Here is a 15,786-nt window from a genome sequence, read left to right as displayed (position 1 = left end):
TTCCGCGAGTTTTGTGCAAGAAGTCGTCGGCTCTTGGGTGGGAAGTTGATTAATCCGCAATTCATATGGCTTGAGCATCGTGTGGCATGTCTCCGAGATGCAACCAGCAGCAACAAAATGTGAAGAAAGTGATTAGCGAAAGTGCCTCATGGGCGTGCGATGTTGCTGCTTTTTTATGCCTTCTCCTATTCTTACATCCAAAGCAAAAAATGTATAAGTAAAATGGATATAAAAAGCAGTGCGATGGTTAAATGCTGTCGTGGTTGCAGCAGCAGAATAAAAAAAAGAGCCGCATACACTAAAGTTTTTCCTCGGAAGAAGTTGCGCGAAAATGCAAGTGAAAGATGCGAGGATGTGATAAAAAAGGCGGGATATGCAAATTTTCTTCCTCTCCGCACAGATTGTGTGCAGCACTCTGAAGAGGCGTATATGGGATGGATATGAGAGTGAGAAAATGGCATGGAAAATTGCTCTGTGTGTGACAAAATCAGTGTGATGACTACACAATCACGATGAAGCGGGGGGAGGATACACTACCTTGACTAATGGAGTTTCCGCTTAGACCACTGGCGGACATCTCTGATGGCTGCAATTTGTCTTCCATCTCTCTTAAGCGGGATGTGAGACTTTGCGTGTGGAGGAAGAGGAACAATGTGCAGGACACGGCAATCAGTGCCACAATATCTGTTGACCTGGAAAATAAGAGGAAAACATTTGTATTGATTTTATCTGGAGGAGCCAGTTTCTCTCTATCGCTATATATGCTATGAACATACATATTGGATTTATATATAGGTGAAGAGGTGAATAACCCAATGCCATACCACAAGAGAGCCAAACAGACCATACACTATACATATAGTGATGTATTCAAGAGTAGTGGCAAATCCTATACAAAAATAGCACATATTTAACCCGATGAGATCAATAAGACAAATAGAAAGTTCATTTTAGAGTCACTTTTTGGCGTCAAATTTATATTTTTTTTGAGGAGAAAAAAAAGTGAGATAAGATGCGGATGGTAACGTAAACAAAGAAGTCAATCAATAAGCCGCCACTGTCTTCAGGTCATGCTATACATAGGAGGTAGCACGCAATGCCAATGGCCTAGCTTTTTATGAGCTAATCAAGTGATGTTGCGGGACATCGAGCATCTCATTTCGGGGCAGAGTGATGTGCTCAACCATCTGGAGGTTCTCCCCGCATGCTCAAGAGCGTCTGATCGTAAATATCCCGGACTAACTAGCCATTGGAGCACATAAATTAGAGACCTGTTTTCTGAGCCTCTGCAACCATTGTTGTATCGCGCGAAAGAAGTGGCTCTCATGTGAAACGCCATCATGATGGATTAATGAGGTAGGTCAATATCGTCAGAAGTCTTTTTTTCCATTAATACATGCCTCCTGCCCCCCTCATGCTTCCACCCACCGCAACAATGACGAACAGCCGTCAATGTGTGGCTCCAAAAAGAGCTCGATGGGTTTCACATACGCACTGCGTTGGTGGGCATCGCACGATCGTATTTCATTAAATGGGTTTCACTAACTTCTCACCGATCATTTTGCCCGAATGATTTCTTTTTTCACTTCATCAAATAAATCATTTTGGTCATTGCAAATGGATGTAAGTTTCTCATTCGCAGAGTCACTGATTTTCCTTGTTTTTAGAGGCGCGCGCATTTTTGCTATAGATGCCAATGATAAATCATCGTGCGAGTTTATTAATACCTTATTGCATTATTATTATTTTTTTAATTGAAATTATATAACATCATGAGCATAAGCCGCGTGCTTCCGCAAAACAATGTTAAATTGAGTTTTAATAATAGTGCTTGATTTGTTTTGCTGTGAAAAACAAGATCAACGATTGCAGATTAGTCTTTCTATTTATGTTTGATGCTTAACTTTAGGTAAAATACACGATGGCATCGGTAGGAAGTCTGCTCAGTCATTTTTAGTTCAATCAATGTGGATTTTGTTAAAATTAAATAATATTTTATTTAAAATAATCCTGCAAATAAGCTCCGCCTTCGGTTAGAATGTTTGTAATTGAAAGAAAAAAAATTATATGAAATGTAAAAGAATAGGAAGAAGAATAAAACATAATCCTGTTTTTGAAATATATTTAACGTTATAACAGAAACGTCAATTGCAAGAAATATTAAAAACTAGAAATTAAGCTTTAATTAAATGCAAGAAGAAACGTCAAACATTAGAAAATTAATGTCAAACGTAAGAAAAGAAACTTCAAATGCAATAAAAAACATGAAACACTAGAAATTAAGCTTCAAACGCAAGAGGAAATGTCAAAAATTAGAAAATGAATGACAAACATAAAAAAGAAACTTCAAACGCAATAAGAAACATGAAACACTAGAAATTAAGCTTCAAGCGCAAGAGGAAACGTCAAATATTAGAAAATTTACATAAACCGTAAGAAAACAAACTTCAAACGCAATAAGAAACGTGAAACACTAGAAATTAAGTTTCAATAATGTATGAAGAAACGTTAAAAATTAGAAAATTAATGTCAAACGTAAAATAAAGAAACTTCAAACGTTGCGAATTTGAATGCAACAGCCGTTAATATGATAATATGATGCAGTATAAGGTGATCTAGAATTCTTATTCTTCACAAGCATTGATTCCTTAAACATTTTTTTTTAATTATAAATATAAAAATAAAATAAAGTTTTCAGAGAAGTTGTGGGAAAATCACGAATTTTCAAATTATTTAATTATCCAAAATTAAAATTCAATCTTGCAAAAATTTTGATAGCAACATGAATGATGAACATAGCATTGCCGTATATTATGTATTTACATTGAGGCAGTGTAAATATTTCATACCTATACATTTATACATAATTACGTATTCATAATGCATCTTTCTCGGCATATCAAAAGTGCCTTTACCCGGCAGTTTTGCATCAAGTGCAAAATGATTGAGAGTACATTCGCTCCTCTTGACGCGATTTCTAATTAGATCTTCAATTGCTCTCTTAGGAATTTCAGGCATAGAGTTGTGCGGGAATGTCTATGAGAAGCATTAATGGAGAAGACTTAATTTGTCTCTCCAAATGGCAGCAAATGGAGGTTGAAGATCGATAAATCATCACAAAATAATGCATTTATTGCGCGTGGTATGTAAAACTCTCTCTTTCTCTCTTATGCCATATATACATAGAATGGCATTATGCGAAGACCTCTATGTTGCAGTGATGTTGACTTGGTACATTAGAAGGAGGAAGTTTACTCTTGAAAAGTTGTCGGATTTATTTTTTTTTGGGGGGAAAAGTATGTACAAATAGCATCGACCTACATTGACTTTTCTCTGGCAAATTTTCGGTGCTTTTTAGTCACATAGTTAAGTGCCGTTGAAGCGAAATAACAAAAGCTTCTATGCAAACACTCCACGCAACTTGGTCCATTTTCCTCCAACATTCGCTAATAATATTTTCGGACAGATTTTTTTCTCCGCCAAAGTTGCTTTTTTCGTTGTCTAAAATGATGAAAATTATCACTCTGTGAGCAAGACAAGGCCAAGGTTAAATATTCAATGAGTTGAAAGCCCCACGCTTTTGAAGTGCCAGAGGAAAAAAAAATGTGCCAGTCGAGAGGTGAAATAAGAAAATGAGATATTTAATACAAAAATAAAACTTTTCTTTCTCTCTTTCACGTTCAAAGCCAAATAGCCGGGGCAGCATGGAAGAAAAAGGCATCAACACACACAGTACGAAAAAATATAACAAAGAAAGTGATGTAATTAATTGAATTAATTTCCATTTAATGCGTTATTGTAACCATTTTTATAAAATGCACGAAGAAAGTAAACTTTAGCGCAAATGGTGTGAAGAGACCTTCTTTTTGTACACACATAAGAAGAACGTTCGCCATCCCATTTCACCGATGCTGGCTTCAAAAACTCTCAATAAGATTAAATTCAATTTATCTCTTTTTACTCATCCGATTGTGAAGGAGCGCGCAAAGAAGCCTTTTCTTTGTGCCCCAATGAAAGTTTTGCATGAGAGTGTGTTTGCGGAAAAAAGTGAATGGATCTCGCACCAAACTTGGGAGGTATTTTTTCTGCCTTCTTCCCAACGTAAAAAAAATAGTAATTAAAGTTTTTGGATGAAATATCAAGACAATCAGATTTTAAATGCGGGTATATATCTTCATTTTAATATTATATCTTCTCCATTTCGTCACTGACACTATCATTTTCTTCGCTATTGAATAACAACCCATTGACCACCTGAAAGTGTTGCAATTATCCGGAGAAGGTGGATTTTATTGTAAGTATATAGTATTTTGGAGCCTCACCTCTTTCTCTTTATTCCTATACCTGTTTTTTTCTATAGCATGTGTAACAAAGAAAACACTTTTTACACCTTTAAATTTTTGTGTGAAAATATAACTCCGTGGAACATGCTAATTTTCTCGATGTTTCATTAACTATTTTCACCATCGCAAAACCCTCGTTTTTCTTAGGAGATCTCATTTCCTCTCCAAAAGACGTATTATGTATTACGTACCCATCCAGTACACACAGACAAGACGTTTAAGTTTCCGAGAACATTGTCATGCTTCACGAAAATTCTATACGAGCAATTTGTGGCAATTAGTTTCATATGAAAAGATGTGGGTGAAACCTTAAAACTAAAAGATTAGGTGAATATTTTTTTTACCAAAGAAAATCTCCACTCTGTGCAAGTAGAAAAGTAATGTAAAATGCGTTGAAAAAGGCGGACAGTGAATTTGGTACCTTTATATCAAAGTGAATTAGACCGAAACTTGATGCTCATAGCAGGTGATTATGCGCTTAATAATGCCATAGAATTATCTGAGAAGTGTTTGTGACTAAATTTCGCATGAAAACGGTTATTTCATGATTTATAAATATGTTGGGAACTACATACAAAAACGCAATGAAACCTAGAATTGAGATTTTTTTCTTTCTTTTTAGCTGTGATTCTTTTTTTTTTGGTGAGCTGTTAACAAGGTGTAAAACATGAAAAAATAGTTCTTTTTATTAAGTGTTAATAAGTCGAGAACCAGAACAGTGCTAAGTAGTTGCTAAGTTATATTTTTTGTAATTTTTTAATACACTTAAAAATTTAAAAAATCTGCTTTAAAATTCGCATGATCATTAAAGCTGTGAGACTTTTTTTTTTTAAATTGACATATAATTCAAAATGATTGAATTAATGAAAATTTCAGTAAATTATAAATTTTAAAAATAATAATAAAAATCTTAAAAAAAAACTTAAACAAGACCTGTTGCTTCTGTGCAAGAAATTCAGTTTAAGTCTTTGTGAAAACATAAAAATATTGCTAAAACTGTGTTAATAATTTCAATGTTTACTTTCCTTCAATATCTCCAATTCTGAATGTGCTAGAATAATAAATTTCAAGGTAGATAATTGTAGATGTACACAGTATATAAAACTTTTCCAATTTATAGATTTTATGACTTTCACAATAAAAGATTGTGGGAATATAGAGTTTTAATGCTGAAAGTAAGTGCATATAGATAGAAGATGCGATGCTTGAGATTAAAAGCCTTCGAGGCTGTGTAATCAACATCCGAGAGAGAGAGATAGATTTTGTGAGATATTGAAAATTTGCAGCAGGTGGAAGGAATATTTATATACACCTGAAATATTTGTTTTAATACATTGTTCGTTATAGCACGAGATTGTTGTCTGATCCTGATTAGATGATCGATGAGTGACTAATTACTTAGCCACTTCATGACATTGATTAATGCCTATAACCTGGGTTAATGCCTCCTCCAATTTGATCTTCTGCCACGGAGATTTTTTTCTCATTCCAAAGGGGTCTCTTCAGCAGTGATCTCCTGCCAAATTGCATCACAGAAAAGGAAAAAAAAAAGATATTTTAGCAGCTTCCTCGTGTGGACTGGAAAGTGTGATGGAGTATGTTAGAGAGTTTCACTCGCACCAAGGAAGAATCCATCCTCAATGGGTGATTTGTGTAAATTTATGGGGAGTGATTTAGCGCGCGTGGATCACTTTCGTATATGCTAATAAGAAGACATACACGGGAAGGCGCTAAAAAATCACCATAAAGTGTGTTTCAGTCGTCGTTGGGGGCACATATATGTAGCTATAGAGCAGCTGAAAGTCATATGGAGAACAAAAGCACTTCTCATCTTATGTTATGTGGCTTTTAATCCAATTTACTGCACCACTGGACGATGAGGAGAAAACATTCACTCATTAATTTACAGAGGTGTCTAGTTGCGCAGCTCTTTTTCAAATGTCTTGGCAATGAACACTTTTTTTGTTAATGAACCCTGAACTCCTGCTTGTAAATTCAACGTCTTGATGATGCATCTTCATTCAGGTGTGTGTAGGTCTTCTCTTTGTGGAGTACTCACAACCACATTGCGATCTAATCTCATCTGCAACAGCATCGTTGTGTAAAGAGATCGCGCATCATGGAGGTGAATTGAGACATTTTGGAGCGGAACAAGAGACTTAAATAGGTGATCAAGAAGCATGTTGTTCCATCACAGTCATTTCCGCCAATTTTTGCACAATCGATACACCTTACAGGTGAGCAAGTGGAACTCCCTTTGGTGTCAAAGAAAATTTGTCGAAAGCTATCGCACTCAACCCATTTGACGATCACTATGAAGGTGCAACCTATCCAATGATTATTTCAATGCTCTGTTTCACCAATCTTCTTTCTCTTGCAGGTAAAATGTTCTTTAATTTACCTGCATACAACGTCTAGCATTAAATGTTTTTCTTTTTTCCAATTTTCTTTCTTTTTCCACCCAATCACCGCCACATGTGAAACCGTGTGGTTTTCTGGTATTAAACCATCTTTCACGCTCTATGGTGATACGAAAAAGGTGTTTTTAAGTGTGAACGTAACACTTTTTCTCCCCTTTTTTCCCACATTCACAAATACAAAAAAAAAATAAAAGTTATATATTCAAGTACATATTAACATATCACTGGATAATCATTAAATTCCTATATTCACGGGAGATACGCGAAAGATCCCAAACGCTTCATTGCTCATTTTATTTGCACCGTTTTTAAGAAAATTCAAGCATTTCTCATGCGGGGTCGCGTTATATTCTTCGTCTTTTTTTTTGTTTTGTAAAAAGCTACAATAGTATGTTGCGGGGAATTATGTGAAAGACCTGTAAGAGATACAGTTGGCAGCGAGAGAGAGAACACTTTTATGCCATCCAGCATGCTCAAGAACAACATTGATTGCTATTGAAGAATCACAAGATGGGAAGAAACCTAATTTTGTATCCAATTGAGCGAGAGGAAACATCGCGCCAATTATACGGTATTATTGAATCATTACATTTTCACATAATAAAGGTTTAGAAAAGAAAATTGTTAAATGGTTAAAACCTATAACGAGGTGAATCAAATGCAGTTTGATGTGTTGAAAGTATAACCGAAAAATTGTAGGTATGTAATTGAAAATCAAAGATTTACCTTATGCTGAGTGTTGAAGAAACATTTTAATTTTGAAGCAAAATTAGGTAGAATAGGTTCATTGGGTAAACCTGTAAAAATTTCAACAAAACAGACTTGCTGCATAAGTTAAAGTTCTGTATAAAAGGTTGTAACGAAATCATACCTTCAAATAGAATGTAATTCAAATCTAATTTACAAATCAATTTCAAATGAAATGTAAAAAAAGAAGAATTATTGCTTTAAAGACCTCTGATTGGTTAATAAAATTCAAGCAAAGAATTTTCATTGGTTATCGCTTGCTTTTGAGGTGGAACTTCAGTGTAAGATTTGTTTAATCAGAATCAGTTCTTTTTTGTAATTAAAAATGAATAGAATTGATTTTGGTCTTCCTCTTCTTACAATCTTGCTGGTTGATTGATTGAAATAATTAAAAAAGAATCAAAAGAAAGAAATTCCTCTTTTTCTTTTGAAATACTTTTGAGAATAAAACAAAATTAATTTTATTCATCAACATTCCCGTAAAGTATTGAATAGAGTGAATTGAGCCTAATTAAAGGTAGTTAATGCAATTTTGCGTATCCGCCTATTTGTCCTCTCTCTCTAATTTATAATTATAATTTGATTAACGATCACTGTATGAACTTTCATTGATCACACAGACAAGACACTCATATTCAACTTAAAAGAACATCTGGAGCCATACCTTAAATAAAAAAAAACTCTTCATCAAAGAAAGTAATTCACACAGTACGCAAAAGACGTTCAGTGTGAAATATGCTCGTGATGAGAAGTATTTGTGGTATTTTTGGAGTAGAGAAAGGTACCACAAGGAGACCATCTCCCACAAAAAAAATATCGATGGACCAACAAATTAATGATTGAAGAAGTCCATTCACTTTGAGATTCACTTTCAATTGCACGAATATTATTTTTGAGACCACCTGCAATGGGATGGGGGGACTGGGAGCCACGATTTTTCTATGTCGGCGCTGTCGTGCGTCTTTTATCTGATACAATACTTTTCTTTTCTGTTTTTTTTGATATATCTCATGCGATTGAAAAAGAATTTACCTATCGCGGGAATGTCTTCGGGTTTTTTTGGCGGTTTGTAACAGATATACAATTTGAGACCGTTATGCAATTCTAGAGAGGTTCAAAAAAGAAAGAGATCTTGGCCACGATGGTATCTTCCCATCGCGATTAAGATTGGAACTTGAGATGAAATCTGGGTGTCTTGTGTGGCTCTATCTCATCTGAGTGCTCAATTAGCTCGTCAAGTCAAGAGGAGAGCCCAGGGAGGGAATATCTGATGGAAAAAGAAAACACAAAGTTTCGACGATATTTGGAATAAAATAAAGCTTTGGTGCCAGCAGCCAAACAAAGTATGGGATTTCCATGAAGGAAGGAACCCCATGTAACATTTTTTGGTCGCGGCGACGTAATTTCAGGTCGCGGCAACGTCACGCCACAAGTAACATCGCACCTCGCCGCGACGTAATGGCAACGTAAATGGGGAATTTTTCGACGTCATGGCGACGTAACAACAAGGTCGCAGTTTCGTCGCTGCGACCAGGCATGTGACCACATACGTAACCGCGACGTCGCGGTTACCTCGTTGTTACGTCGTCAAGTAGCGATGACGTTGCCATTACGTTGCGGTTACGTCGCAATTTTTCGCACTGTCTGTCTCTGTTTTTCTCTTGAACATTCAACATTTCTATATTTTCTCTTTCTTTTTCTTTATTTATACCAATGCCATGGTGATGGCGCCATGAGTTATTACAACAAATATCCATACGGAATAATTTCATGGCGACCATCGCGTATATTATTTATTTTCATATGCATTTTTTGGGAAGTCATCACACCCAAAAAATATATGCCAATTTAACTACCGTCGTGAAAAATGATGTAGATTCATTTAATAATGCTCCTTTATTAAAAAATGATAATTTTTAATTATTTTATTGCCATTAAAAATTGAATTTTCTTGATTAATTTTTTTTTATTTTTCTAAAATTAGATTTATATATTCTAAGGTGGAAAAACTTTAAAATATTGCTCAATATATTATAGAAATGAAGAAATAATTTGTTAAAGTTTGCACTGAAATATTTGAATTCCCGCCAAAATAACCGCCGCCAAAAGCCGTCGCCATGACACCCAAAAAATAAACTTCCATCGTCGCAAAATCCTACGACTTTTGTTGGACATTTCCAACATTACTCCATTTTCAGCTTTATTGTTCATATAATAAATTAATTATTTTAGAAAAATCATATTTTTTGTTTTATAAAAAATAATTTGGCCAAAATTAATTATTATGAAAAATAAAAAAAAGCAGAAGTTTTATATTGAGATTTTAGTCGTTAATATGAATAATTCTTTTTGTTGGAGTTTTTAGTTTTGGCAAAATGGTCAGTTTTTTGATTATGGGTGAAATTCACCATTCAGACAGTCTTAAGATCTTAAGATTTCTTAAGAAAAGTTAAGATTTCTTAAGTCAGACTGAATTTTAGACTAAATGTAATATTTTTTGATGATTTTTAAGATTTTCGATGTCTTAAGACCACCAAGAGCATTTTTTTTAAACTTAAGAAATAGAAAATTGTATTTACTTATCAATTTAAAACAAAGAAAATGCATTTTTGAGTGTACAAAGAAGATTGATTCTTTGAAGAAAGAATCACAGCTAAAATGTTACTTTTCAAGACAAATTCAAGTGTAGTAAGCTGTTTTTTTTCATTTTTATAATTTTTTCCCGATAAAGAATAGAACAAACTGGCACTCAAAAGCACGGCTAAAAATTATAATAATTTTCCCAAAATATTTTCCAGAGTGATTTTCCTCAAAACACCCCCGGAAAATTCTTCAGAATCATTCAGTGCCCTTTAAGCAAGTATTAAGAATGCTTAAACAATCTTAAGACTGTCATCAGTGCATGATGATTTGCTTAAAGCGAATTTTCGCGTTTTTCACGTGAAAATCCCCCAATTTTCCACCAAGAATTTTCATAAACTGATGGAAAAAATTGGAAAAATATGTTCAATTCTTTATCGAGAAAAAGTTATAAAAATGAAAGAAAAACAGCTTACTACACTTGAATTTGTCTTGAAAAGTAACATTTTAGCTGTGATTCTTTCTTCAAAGAATCAATCTTCTTTGTACACTCAAAAATGCATTTTCTTTGTTTTAAATTGATAAGTAAATACAATTTTCTATTTCTTAAGTTTAAAAAAAATGCTCTTGGTGGTCTTAAGACATCGAAAATCTTAAAAATCATCAAAAAATATTACATTTAGTCTAAAATTCAGTCTGACTTAAGAAATCTTAACTTTTCTTAAAAAATCTTAACTTTTCTTTAAAAATCTGAACAAAAGAAGACTGTCTGAATGGTGAATTTCACCTTATATTTGGTAAACGTGTCGGTTATTTTGAACAAAAATTGGTGGTACACAGAAGCTGTGCTATTCTTTTCTTCGAAAGAATCACAGATAAAAGTGATTATATTTGGCAAAGGATGGACAATTTTTTCCACTTATGTTTGGAGAGGAATTCTTTTTTTTCTAACGCAAAAATGTACTTTTAGCTTTGGTAAATTATTTAATAGCGAGTTTTCCCAGCGGATTTCTTCTGCGAATGCTTTATTAAATGAAGGAGAATTAAAAATGCTACAAAATAATGAAAATAAAAATTGGTTACGTGGAATATTGGAGAAATGGGAAGCGAAAGAAAAGTTCACTGCCGGAATCTCGCGAGTTTTCTTTGCAGGAAAATGGATTAAATATATAATGTTAAGCTTTCAAAGTGCTTTCATTTGACATAGAAAGGAATTTACTAGAAAAGCTAGAAATTAAGAAAAAAAATCAAAATGTTTTACACCAATAAAACGGGAAAATTCATGTATTTCTCAGCGCTTTTCCGGGAAATGAGAACGATTTTCTTGAGTGTTTGACAATTTCCAATGATAATTTAAAAACAAAATTTGGTTACGCCTTAACTCTTAAGGAAATTACCGTCATTTAATATCTCTTTACCGTCATTTTGACTTTTAATCATAATTTGACCAAACTTTCCGTCACTTTTGCTTTTATTACCTACATTTCTTCAAACTTATCTTAAGCTATTAATACAAAATTAATATTAATATTTAAAAAAAAATGTATTAAATAAACAAAATTAACATTTCAAAAAAGCGAAACCTTTAAATAGCGAATAAATAATATAGAAAAGAAGTACACTCACAGATTGAAAACATATAAATCACCTTTAAATAGCGTTTCGTGTCTTATGGAATATTAGAAAAGATGATTTTAAAATTGAAACTATCAGTAAAAGATTCGGAAAATTAAAAAAAAATTCTACTAAAATGCACCATAATCTAAGAATATTTTTTCTGGATTTTTATTATATTTTTTTTTTTATATATTTTTTGTAATGTAAAACAATTTTGTGAAATAAAATCGAGTTCATTTATTATTTTTGTTTAGAGCCAAATTATTTTTTTTTAAATATTTTTTTTTCACTTATAATGATTTTTAAGTATTTTTTTCTTTAAGAAGCTATTAAAAATATATTTTTAAATTTTTTAATAATAAATATTAGATTTGTCCAATACATTGTCCTGAAATTCCGCAGACAATGTCGGCGAAAGTTCTTTTGCTGGGTGCAATGAGAAAACTCGTTGACATTTCATGTCAAAGATTTTCAATTTCTGTCTTCAGAAGAAAAAATTGATCTATTTTCTTGCTAATTTCCAGCAATGCATGCCATGTAATGCCATGAAACATTGATCCAGATACTCTGGATTCTATGCTACTTCATATTTGTCCACAGCTAGAAGAAAATTCGCTGGGAAATTCCCTATTTATGTGAAGCTTCCCATTGTTTACATTTTTGGGGACGTTGCCGCGAGGTAATCGCTACGTAATAACGCGACGTCGCAAAATTACCTAATTGGTCGCGAAAATTACCAACGAATACATCTTATGATTTTATGCATTTTTAGCTATATTTACGCCCACGAATCCACTAAAATATCCTTGCTCTCCCATAAAATGAAGATAGAGCAAGTAATTTGATTAAATAATTAAATATTTGGGCTATTTTGGGAAGGTAACAATCTTCCATTGCGAGTGTGGTCGCGGTTACGTCGCAATATGACCATTCGGTTACCATGCATTCATGAGGTCGCGAGATTACCAAATTGGTCACAAATGTTACCATGGGGTATGCTTCATTATTTTTAGCATAATTTATCATTTTTATGCCAACCAATGCATTGTATTGTCTTTGCTCTTCTATAAAATGAAGATCTAGCAGGTAATTTGATGAAATAATTAAATATTTAGTCGGTTTTTGCAAGGTAACAATAGGTCATTGAGAGTGTGGTCACGGCGACGTTGCGCGCGACCATATTGCGACGTTATGCCTACCATTTGTTCACGACGTCACAAGATTACCAAATTAGTCGCAAAAATGACCAAATGTTCTATTTTGATAAAAAACTAAATTATTGAAGTATTTTTGAGGATAATTTGTATTGGTAATTCATATTTTCTCATTTTATGATTTTTACAAGAAAAATTGCATTAGAAATGTGAAAATTTTGTACAATTTGCACAAAAATGTTTTCATGGTAATTTTTGTGACGTAAAGGTTTCGTAACAGCGACGTCGCAGCCGCTACCATATCGGTTGGTAACAAGGCGACGTAAAGGTTACGTCGGCAGAACGTTGTGTGACCAAATCAGCTCTCTGGTGGTCACAAAATGTTACATGGGAACCTCTTAAGAGGCATAAATTGCTCGTCATTATTGTCACATGCACGATATTTGATAAACTTGGCAGCAGCACAATGGCTTTTCTCCCAAACACATACCTTACGGCATGTCTCAAAGCTATATAGCGGAAGTTAATCCTCCCATTCTTCTAGCTTTTATTGTCAATCTCCAGGTGGATTCAATTAATCGGAGAAGAAACATGATCACTTATTGTCTTCTCATATTGTCGTAATTTAATGGCTGGCACTGTCTGGCTGGTTGATATGGGAGCCCCAAGACAGCTCTTAGCGGAGAGGAAATCGAAAAAGAAGGTGGGCCACCGATGGGCATGAAAAGCACACAAAATTCGCCGTTGATGATCCACTAAAATATTGCCATCTCCTACTTTCAAAAGTCATTTCACTTTACAAAAAAATCCTTTCTAAATCAATGCGTGAAAATGAAATGACTTAAACTATCTGCTGTATTTAATTGTATCTTGTTGATTGGGATTATGTAAAGAAAAATTTAGCATAACGTTGTGGTGCTCTCACGGCAGATTGCTCGATGTTAAGAAAGTAATTTGAGGCATTAAGTTTGAGATTGACTGTAAAGCTCAAATTCTTAGCTTAAAGCTCAACATCATGCTCTTTAATGTTATTTTTCTCACGCAAAAAATTGAGCGAAAAGCAATCCTTAATCGTTTTTTTTTTAATTCAGTTTCAACGTCTTTAAAATTAATGAAAAGAATTCTTAAAGCTCCTCTTCATAAGGATGTTGGATTTAAAGATTAATACGTTTTAGAAAATTTGAATAATGGGATCTATTCTGTTAAAAATCTTTTATTACTTTTTACAATTAATCTGTTATAAGATTTTTATTCTATGAAAAGTTTTATAATATTTTGACACTTTATTTCTTTCTTTAATTTTCTTTTTAAAGGAAAATTTATTTTCCTGTGCTCTTTAAAAATCTTTCTGACTGGTTTTGGAATAACAAATCTTTTGTTTTTCATTACAAACTCAACTGTCAAAATCTTACAAAACTTTCAAATCTTAAGAAAAAATTAAAGATTTTTGACAGAATCGAATCCATTGTTTGTAATTTTCAAAGAAAGATTTTTTTTGATAAAAAAATATTTTCTTTTATGAAAAATATTTTCTCTTATTCACAAAATTCTTTCTTGAGTCAGAAGTCTTCAGTCTTTTATTTTCAATTCAATCAATTGCAATACAACTTCCCCCAAAATAGCAAAACTCAACGAGTTTCGCAAGGAATCAAAAAGATTCGCTCGATTATTTAGAAATGTTAGCTTCTTTAATGACTTTTGGCGTTGATCGTATTCGCAGTGTTATGACAGTGCACGGGAGAAGAAAGAAAACAAGGTGTGGAATAATTAATTAGACAAAAAAAATCTTCATCTATATACCTTTTCCTGCTCAAATTCGCACCATTTTTTTCCCTCCTACCTCAATGAATAATTGCTATCGGAGTATCTCAATCTGACGTGTATATGATTGAATTTGTGTAACAATTCACCTTTTTTTTCACAAAGCCATAACTTTTTTTTTTCGTGAAGAATCACCCTCGATGATGCAATATTTCACCACGAAAAAAAAGAAGATTGTAGCAAGAAAATTCGACACGCAAAGAGACATGGTTGGTACATTAGGAGGATTGATAAAAGATTTTCAATTTGCTCAGCGCTGGTACCATCTTTCATTCAATTTGTTGGACAAATAACGTTACAAATAGCTTTGTGTCTCTTTACATAACATGCAATCCACAAAAATGTGTCGACAAATAGAAAAATCACGCTGGCCAGAGTTTTCTCTTTAAAAATATATATTAAAATGGGTTGGGAAAATTCTATTTTCTCGCTCTTAATAACCTTTGCGTCATGGCACGTGAGAATTACAGCCCGCGACCACTTTGGCACTTCTCAAATTTCGCACAATATTTAAATCCCTCTCCCAAAAATGAAAATTAAAATGTAAATACGAAAGGCCATAAATAAATAAATTTGCCATTAAACGTGTGGCCATTTAGGTGAATGGGTAGGTACTTTAAGAGGTTTTTTTTCTTGTTACTTTTGATTATTTTTAGGAAAACGCCAACAGAACCCATTTTCCATTGTACTCAAAATATAATCTTTTATATTGTATTCAAGAGCGAAATGTTTATTCTTTGTGACTTAATTCATGTGCAAAGTGTTCACACCTCTTTTGGTGGTTCACTTGAAAGTACATAAATTCTTAGAGGTGACACACAATCCCATGGTTTGTTCTCTCCCAGGTTCACCGCGAAAGATGAGACGTAAATCACAAAACACAGGAAAGAGTTTTTGATTTTTCCGGGTAAACTCAGGCACGCGAGTAATGTGTTGTTGGTTGTTAAAATAAAACACCCCTCACAGATTTATTCGCAAGATTGTTCACTAGCATGGAGCTAAGAGTTTGCAATTTGATGTATAGTTTAATGAAATTTTTCATCAATAACTTCCACAATATATTGGAGAGGTTTTTCTTTAAAAGCAAATATTGACTTTCAATCA

The 15,786-nt window shown here is 33.4% G+C and overlaps 4 protein-coding genes across 5 annotated transcripts in view; all 4 read right to left on the bottom strand.

Moving 5' to 3' along the window:
* The window catches only part of LOC129791558 (trifunctional purine biosynthetic protein adenosine-3), a 1,078,967-nt gene that overhangs the window by 50,602 nt on the left and 1,012,579 nt on the right, over positions 1-15,786 (bottom strand). The window lies entirely within an intron of this gene.
* LOC129791559 (potassium/sodium hyperpolarization-activated cyclic nucleotide-gated channel 3) overlaps positions 1-15,786 on the bottom strand; it is a 1,048,222-nt gene that overhangs the window by 160,961 nt on the left and 871,475 nt on the right. The gene's annotated exons all lie outside the window — the stretch shown is intronic.
* The window catches only part of LOC129791609 (uncharacterized), a 309,820-nt gene that overhangs the window by 160,961 nt on the left and 133,073 nt on the right, over positions 1-15,786 (bottom strand). The gene's annotated exons all lie outside the window — the stretch shown is intronic.
* LOC129791605 (heparan sulfate 2-O-sulfotransferase pipe) overlaps positions 1-15,786 on the bottom strand; it is a 45,609-nt gene that overhangs the window by 16,699 nt on the left and 13,124 nt on the right. The window contains exon 2 of the mRNA XM_055829838.1: positions 538-692. Within this exon, the coding sequence (XP_055685813.1) occupies positions 538-692 (155 nt within the window). The remainder of the gene's footprint in view (positions 1-537; positions 693-15,786) is intronic.

Source organism: Lutzomyia longipalpis, chromosome 3 (assembly GCF_024334085.1).
Source record: "Lutzomyia longipalpis isolate SR_M1_2022 chromosome 3, ASM2433408v1".
Taxonomy (NCBI): domain Eukaryota; kingdom Metazoa; phylum Arthropoda; class Insecta; order Diptera; family Psychodidae; genus Lutzomyia; species Lutzomyia longipalpis.
This window is presented reverse-complemented; position numbering and strand designations above follow the sequence as displayed.